The sequence below is a fragment of the Amphiura filiformis genome, chromosome 3 (assembly GCF_039555335.1).
Source record: "Amphiura filiformis chromosome 3, Afil_fr2py, whole genome shotgun sequence".
In the NCBI taxonomy this organism is placed as follows: domain Eukaryota; kingdom Metazoa; phylum Echinodermata; class Ophiuroidea; order Amphilepidida; family Amphiuridae; genus Amphiura; species Amphiura filiformis.
In genome coordinates this window covers 14,463,656-14,472,013 of record NC_092630.1, presented here as the reverse complement: position 1 = coordinate 14,472,013, position 8,358 = coordinate 14,463,656, and the positions used below count along the sequence as shown (strand labels likewise).

Below are 8,358 nucleotides of genomic sequence, written 5' to 3'. Positions count from 1 at the left end.
GATTTTCCATGGTGGGATTAGAGGGATGATAAATTTAAATGGTCTACTACAGTAGACTAAAGCAGCTCTAGTTTCATTTTAATATGAATCACCTGATTCTTTAATTACAGCTTTATCACGCCAGATATGGTTTCCTATTCTATTTTTAGAAATGGAAAACATTTATATAAACGGTGTTATGATTGGCTGGAATTAGTATTCAGTGGTATGACCTTTTTTAGTAATCCAATCTGTAAGTACGTTGTACTTCAGCCGACGGGTAATTTTATGATGGAGCTAACACGGGGAATCCCCGCACAGCAAGCCATTGCGCAAAACTGTATCGAGTCATTGACTAGACTGGGTGTTTTATCGGAAACCATTAGCATTCGAAATTTGTGATTGAGGCCAAGAAGCCATGTAGAAGAAAATAAAAGGTAAGTGTTATGTCGTTATTATAATTTTCATGCGGGAATACAAATCTTCAACAAGATGATCACATTTATATAACCATGTCGTGTGCCTCAAATCGGAGTCAGACCGATATCATACAGAGATGCATGTCAAAAACGTACGGTTTGTTTGGAGGTGATGCCCGTCCCCACCCGCTAAAAGGGGAGGTACCGAAACCAGCCTGTGGCATTCATGACGGTTAGGGTTAATTAATGGACCCGGGAATACCATTTTGGACTATTATTAACCCTAGAACTACGAAGGGGGTTGTAACTACCCCCCGGTCATAAATAAACGCACGTGTTTACCCCAAACGACATAGTTTAGTCTATTCATTGCGCTCATGTTAGTGATATAATTTTTACCCCAGCCCCTTACCCGGGGTATGACGTCATAGCGATATTATGTGAGAATGTTTGTACTTATTTTGGTATCCCTGAATAGAGGAGACCCATAGCTATATAGTATATGACGTTTATAATTGTAGCTTTATGGTATGACGTTTATATTATTGAAAATTAGGGGGTTGCAACAACCTCCCTCTTCGTAGTCCGTGTTACAATATATGGCTCAGTTGTTATAAGGTTAATGCGTAGGACTTACACGTTTACATGCATAACACATGCAATCCAAGCAATCCGTACATCTTTAACTCGAAAATACAAACCCCGAATTATAATAAAATTAGTTTACATTACGTACGTATATAACTAATAACCACTGTTCAAATTTTCAGCGGAAAAATGCCATTTTAGTTGTCTTGAAGTCGAACGCTGGTAAAATAGTCCAGTTCCAAGTATAAGTATACGGTTAATGGTATGCATTTTTTGTGCATGATTATGGAACCAAGTTATACCTCTCCTGAAGACCTCAAAATACCTGATAGAGGTATGGCCCTATTCCTATTGTCAAAACGATTCAGAAAGAGCATAGTTTAGTCTATCTACGACGACACGTATGATTCTCGAGTGTTTTGTTTAAAAAAAAGGTCAAACTGTCGCATTTTGGGCTCCGCATGGATTAAAACCTACAAAATGCTCCGATTTTAACCAAAATGGTCTCCAATTATATTCGTCCTGCAAAACAATTTCAATTAAGAATAGTTTGTACCAGCTAGGATAAATCGTTACATAGATAAAATTGCCAAATAGGTCAAGGTCAATACGGTTCAATGGGTATTTTGGTAAAAGGTATTCCACTTGTAATAATGATTCAGAAAAGAATAGTTTGGCCTATCTGCGACGTATAGTTTATATTGAGTAAAAGTAATTGCCTCTATATTACTCAAAATCCATGCATCCAAATGTAAAACTTAAAAGATGCAGAATCAAAAGTTGCACTAAAAAGATATTCCAGTAGGTATACCATACCATTACATTCTCTACATACAGGGTGTCCCAGAATGATCTATACCGGGAAAGATGGAATTTTTTAGGTATGAAGGGCATGTTGAGTTGTCATATTGTTTTGCATTTTAAGTTTTACATATATTTAGCTTTCTCAGATTTTTTAGATTTTAAAAATTGGACGTTTCTAGTAGAAGTTATAGAAGATTGCGTAAAAATGGTGAATTCTAAGTTTTGACAACGCAACCTATTTTGAAAATCTGTAACATTACTAACCTTTCAGCACAAAGTTATTTGGAAAAAGTTATTTAGGTATTTTAGTTGTGCCCTGTTCATATTTCCACTAAATAGCCGATATCTATCTATTATTTATGACGTTACGAAGCAATTATTATATGGAATTAAGGATTTGTGGCCTAATCCCATTCTCTCTTTGGCGGTAGTTTTAAATATAGTTATTGTGGTGTGAGGTCCACGTCATTTGAAATGCTTGCAGAGATCGAACTGGTTGTGGTACAGAAAAGACGGCTCCTCAATTTACAGTACAGCAGCGTGGATTTCTTTCAAAAACTTACTGGCAAACCGGCAGCTTTGTTGAGACGCAAAGAAGATTCATTAGACGATAGTGTATAACGTAAAGAAGTTTGACGAGCACGGAACTGTCAGGAATCGGCAGAGTGAAATTTCAGGTGTTCGTAAGACTGTAAGAACTAGAGCGAACATTGCAGCTGTCCGGCAAGCTTTTAGGCGCAACCCCAGCAGTAGTTGTCGTCGAAATGCTGTGCCAAACATCCCGCGTTCTTCATTTAATCGTATCGTGCCATTTTTCAAAGGTATGCGAGCCGTTTTTCATCGATTTTACATTATTGCATGCCACGCCAAAACAAATAAAGGTAGCGTGATGACCCGCGGTGACGAAAAAAGCACTCAAACAACAAGAGCAACATTTTCAATTTGGTTTAGGTGCAACTTTTAAATCGAAAATTTATTCAAGTTAAGGGTCACCATGACAAGACATTTAATGAGGCATCAACAAAACTGGGCTTCTTTTTGTTATTTCAGTTTAAAAATTTGGTACATAGATTTTGAGTTATTATTTCATAATGAAGGGGTTAATTACTTTATGTGATATGTTTTGATTAATGATACCACTGTGTCTATTTCATATCATTACTATTATTAATAATATTATCATTGGTTGTATTATAAACCCTAACTCTAAACCTACCCTAAACTTCACCATAACCCTAACCTATGACATAAGCCGTAATCCTACTAACCTAACCCCAAACCTAACCTTGATTTTAATCATAACTCTGACCCTAACCCTAGCCTAACTATGTCACTAATACTAACCCAAATCCTAATGCTAACCCTAACCCTAACCTAGACCATAACTGAAGTTAACTCTAACCCTAATCCTAACCTAAAATGTCCTAAACTGTAACCATTTTCGGTCTAATGACCCTTCGGTCTAATGGACTGTTCCTGATAAATATATTTTACTTTTTCGACAAGTATTCAACATTTAGCTTGTTCGACCTGCAATCAACAACAAAGATCGATTTATTTATATATTTGGCCGCAAGACCGCAAAAATAATTAAGGTACCAGTTATCTTCACCCTGTTTATCCTATATTTTCCATCAGCTGCTAATTTGTGTAGCACTCATTAAAGACCGCATTTGCTGAAATCGGTTGATAATTAAGGAAAAGGTGGTCAAAAATGAGGTTTTAAAATCCGATCTAAAAGTGGTTCTAAAAATTATGACATATTGTCTTTGTTTAGGATATACAGGAGCGAAAATAACTGGAACCTTTATCAACTGTATTGTGTTTACCGAACAAGTAAAATGTCGAACAGCTAGAGGGCGTCCACTCAGTTGCGGCGCCAGGGATTTTTTTCGGTGGGGCCATTGGGGCAAAGTGTGTTTGTGGGAGGGGTAACATCAACCAATTTTGTGCAAAATTGAAACAAAAAGTGGAAATCTCCGTATTTTTTATTGGGGGGGAACAGGGGAATTTGACCCACCCCATGTGCCTCCATGGCGCCGCCACTGCGTCCATTAACCTACTATAATGTTCATCCAAGGAATTTATTGGAACTGTGCCATGAATACAAAGTCTAACAATATGTTAACCTATAGGGACTAATTTTATTATTTTGACTTCTGTAAGAAAATACGCACTCCCATGCACCCTAAATAAGTGCAAATCGGAATAATTGAAACCGATTGAAAAAGCCGATTGAAACCCAGTTTAGCTCTGCGATGCAACAACCTTTATATTGTTTGTTGTTGCTTTTTTGCAGGTTTGTTGTACTAAGTGCTGGAGAAAATGGCTTCAAGTGTAGACAGAGCCATATTTGTCACAGACATACCATTTATAACAAATGATGTTAGCCAACTAAAAGACAAGCTTGAATTGTATTTTGGAAAGACCAAACATGGCGGAGGCGACATAGACACTATCATTTGCCCCGTTGCAGGGAACTCAACGAAAGCAATACGGTAGTTGTTTTTGAATCAGCACAAGGTACGCGCAAAAATAATGCATGTATCTTGTATGCATATATTTATGTATGAATAATGAGTGTTTCACAAATGATAATAAGAAACCGGACCAAGATAATGATGTAAGTATAATTGTTTTAATTTTTAAACTGAAAAGAGTGTAAGATCAAGATTGATTTAGCATTATTATTAGTCTTTAACTATTTTGTGTCCAATACGTTGTTTACGTCGTGTCCTTGCCCCAGTGTTTTAGACAAACCTTTGTCCCAATGCATGATGTAAGTCTGCTGGCTGTATGTGTCTGGAAACGAAACGATGTATTACTTGTCATTGAGATATATTTATCGCTATATCTTCTCCACAATGGTAAATAAGTATCATTATATTATAGTTTTATGAAACCTAATGATAATAATCTAATCATGCAAATGACAGATAACATTTGACGCAATTTACAATTGTAATCTTTACCAATATTACATTGTTCATTCAATAAGCAGAAATAATAACAGATATGTGGTTCTGAAACATTTTCAGTTGCTGATGCGGTAGTACAATACGGAACTCACATCTTTGAAGAGGAAGATGTAAATGTGACTAAATTGCCACCTGTGAGTATTAGTCCCACCTGAGATAAAACCAGCAAAGGCGTTTTAAACCAAATGACTCTAAGACAAATTGTTTTTCTTTACAATAATATAATTGGTGCTCTTACCAAAATTATTGTATATCGTTGTAAATATTATTTATGTTCCTTAAAGACGATATATTCTGTCTAAGAGGGAAACGTTTTACACTGAATGAAACATGTGACACAATGAAGAAAAAACACTACTTGAAGGGCAAAAAGTAAGCAATATTGATCATTTACAGTTTGCACCTTCTTACTCCATTCCAGATATATTCGCTCGTTGAGGTAGACTTGGAGCAGTATTACTGGGATATTATACCTCGGGAAAAGACAACGGCCTTTATCAACACTTTGGCAGATGAACTTGACATCAAGAGCATTTCTCGCCACAAACTGAGAGGCAGCTACCAACAATTGGAAAACATCAACGAAGACATACTTAAACTAGCTGGTATTGGAGTATCTCAAGGAGCCTCAGCTGAAATAGAATCAACGCAAATTCTTGACAGGAGTGTGGAAGTGATCAACATTCCTTTCCTGACGGACGATGTGGCGAAGCTGAAGGCACGGTTTAAGGATGCTATCGAACGGGCAAGCAAAGTCAAGGTTGAAGATGTCATCTCGCCTATCAAAGGGGATATTGCGAGAGCAATTGTTGTGTTCGAATCGACTGAAGGTAAGAATCAAACAGTTCATTGCACAAAATTACATGGTCCCTAATCAAGGTTCATCGGATTTTTGAATGAACTACAATGCAGGGCATACTATCCTGAATGGGTGTAGTTGCCGTGGTACCTCTTTAAATGCACAACATTAAAATAAAAAAAACAATTTAAAAAAATTAAATGACTCGTACTTGCTATAAATAAATAAATCTTGGTTTGTTGACGTTATTATTTTGTAGAACGCGATATCCACATTCAACAAACTACTCACCAATTTGACGGAGATGAATTGAAGCTCCATATCCCACCAAAGGTATTTTATATAAGAATTTACTATTCTGTTTTTAATTTTGCATTTGTTTGTTATTTGTTTTTATTTCAATCATGTGCTGCCTTTACCTGTGTACGGTAACAATAGGCACATACGAACGATCTGGCAATTTGCCTTGCATGCTTGTGATGATTGCGCAATCAAAATTGGTCTATAGTCCTTAATCGAGACAGTGACGTCATTACTTTGTCGCAGTTACTTAGCTTGTTTACCGCCTTTGATCTCATGTGTATAATAAAATACGTCAGTTCATTGATACTACGCCCACTGGACTGACACCACTGTCTCGAGGAAGACAAACTGACTGTATAATTTTGAAACTTCGTCTAAATTCCAACTTCAAAAGGAGATATATTTTTAAATATATCTCCTTTCGAAGCTGGAATTTAAAGCATCAGAGGTTTTTGAACGATTCAAAACATGATAATGAATGTGTGTTTGTGGAATGGTGTGCATTTCAGCTGTGAAAGGATATACATAATTATTTTAAAAAATTTGTTTTTGTTTGTTTTTGTTTTTTGTTTTGTTCTGTTTTGTTTTGTTTTTTGTTTTTCGTTTTGTTGTTGTTGTTGTTGTTGTTGTTGTGGTTAAATTCACGTGGATATAATCTTTGATAAAAAAAAATCCCCCTGTATCATGACACATATCCAAAAACCATGAATGTCTTTTTGTATGATATGTTGCATCCTTGTTTTATTTAGGTAAGGAATGATTTAAAATTTTAAGAGCTTTTGTATGTTTTTCTAACCTTTATAGGTTTTTCAGATAGCATCGATAAACTTGGATAAATTCTATACAGAACTGATTCCAAAAAGAAATGTGGCATCAATACATAAGCAACTCACAGGAAAATTCGGATCTGAAGTTTCTTTTAACGGTACAGAAATCAGAGCGTCATTCGATGATCTGTTAGACGTGGTTGATGTTTGGATGGAAGCAGCAGGGATGCCACAACCAAAGAGATCTGCAGCAACTTCTACTGATATAAGAGAGAAAGAAGATGAATCTGGACCACAAATCAAAGAGGAAGATGAAAACGCCCTGCAACGATTTTCATCATCCGAACCCGACGAAAGCTGGGTTATCTTGAATGAAGGAGAAACTGACGATGCATCAGAACATGATGAAATAGGGCGACTAGCAGACAATATGCTAATGCTGAAAATTTCAAGTGAACCCAAACCAGTTAACCCAAAGAGGAATGCGGAGGAAAGTAATGACTTGCAACGCAGTGAAGACGGAAACGACGATGTTACGGATACACCGCCCGACCGTCAACCAGTCTATCCACTTGAACCAATCACCCCAATTGAAAATCCGTCAAGTACTGATAACATTATGACTGAAGAGGATTCCAAGCTGAAAGACAAAGAAGATTCCCAGAAAAGAAACTTAGTTGACATTGAAGTCGGTGATACAAAGGATGGACAATTTCTAGTACAAGTGCCAAATAAAGCAATCGATGAGGTTGAAGTTAAAGTGAATAGCGTTGATGGCGTTGATTTAAAGGAGAATGGTGCCCAGGAAGAAACACATAAAAGTACTTTACCCTCCGTCCAATCTGCCAGGATTGGTTCCGATGCTGAAAGATACACACCACCACGTCTGGATACTACTGCATCAACTCAAGAATCTGATGACCGAGACTCAACTAACCACGACGTTTCCAGTGTTAGCAAAAACCTTCGTGCGTATGACATCGATCAACCACGTGCTACTTCACAAGACACTGACATCAATGGAGAAGGTGGCAAAGATGGAACCGACGATGAATCTGACCAGGTTAAAATAGACCGACTAGCAGACGAAGTACTAATGCTGCAAATTTCAGGCGAACCTCAAGAGGATAACCCAAAGAACAATGCGACGGAGGACGCTGATGACCCACAACGCAGTGAAGACGAAAATAATATAAACTAGAGGCAAATGGTGGTCATAGACCACAAACCTAGCTGGGGCATGTTGGTGTTGTGGAGGTATCTGACCCCTGCAAAATGTTCCAAAAATGTTCCCCTGTCATGAGGTTTGTTGTCACCGAGTTTTGAGTCCTGTCTCAGATGTCCAGAAAATGCAATTCTAAGATTTGACCCAGATGACCTTTGACCAGACCCCTGCAAGATGTTCCATAATTCACCCCTGGTCATGAGTTGTCACCGAGTTTGAGCCCTGTACCTCTTACAGATGTCCAGATAACGCAATTCTAAAATTTGGCCCCAGAACTTAGTGATGTCTTTTGAGCTGACCTGTGCAAAATGTTCCAATATGTTCCCCAGGTCAATTGCAAATCCACAGTAGGGTTGCAAATATACCATATGTCACTCGGAGTGCGACAATTTGTACAGATAAATTTATCACAGGTATTTTTTTTGTTCTTTATGACCAGAGGAAAAGTTTGACATATCGCACGACTCTGTGGGATATTTGGATAAAAAGATAGAGG

General features: G+C 37.4%; 1 protein-coding gene across 2 annotated transcripts; it reads left to right on the top strand.

Annotated features, from left to right (window-relative positions):
• The first annotated feature begins 312 nt into the window (after positions 1-312).
• LOC140148089 (uncharacterized) lies at positions 313-7,940 on the top strand. Of its 2 annotated transcripts, XM_072169943.1 has the most exons (6): positions 313-416; positions 4,090-4,313; positions 4,829-4,902; positions 5,190-5,598; positions 5,827-5,900; positions 6,675-7,940. In XM_072169943.1, the coding sequence occupies exon 6, from the start codon at positions 6,849-6,851 to the stop codon at positions 7,836-7,838; it is 990 nt and encodes a 329-aa protein (XP_072026044.1). In that variant the 5' UTR covers positions 313-416; positions 4,090-4,313; positions 4,829-4,902; positions 5,190-5,598; positions 5,827-5,900; positions 6,675-6,848; the 3' UTR covers positions 7,839-7,940. The 2 variants fall into 2 exon arrangements, with proteins under 2 accessions (XP_072026044.1, XP_072026045.1); XM_072169944.1 differs by lacking the exon at positions 313-416 and having other exon boundaries at positions 4,021-4,313.
• The last annotated feature ends 418 nt before the right edge of the window (positions 7,941-8,358 follow it).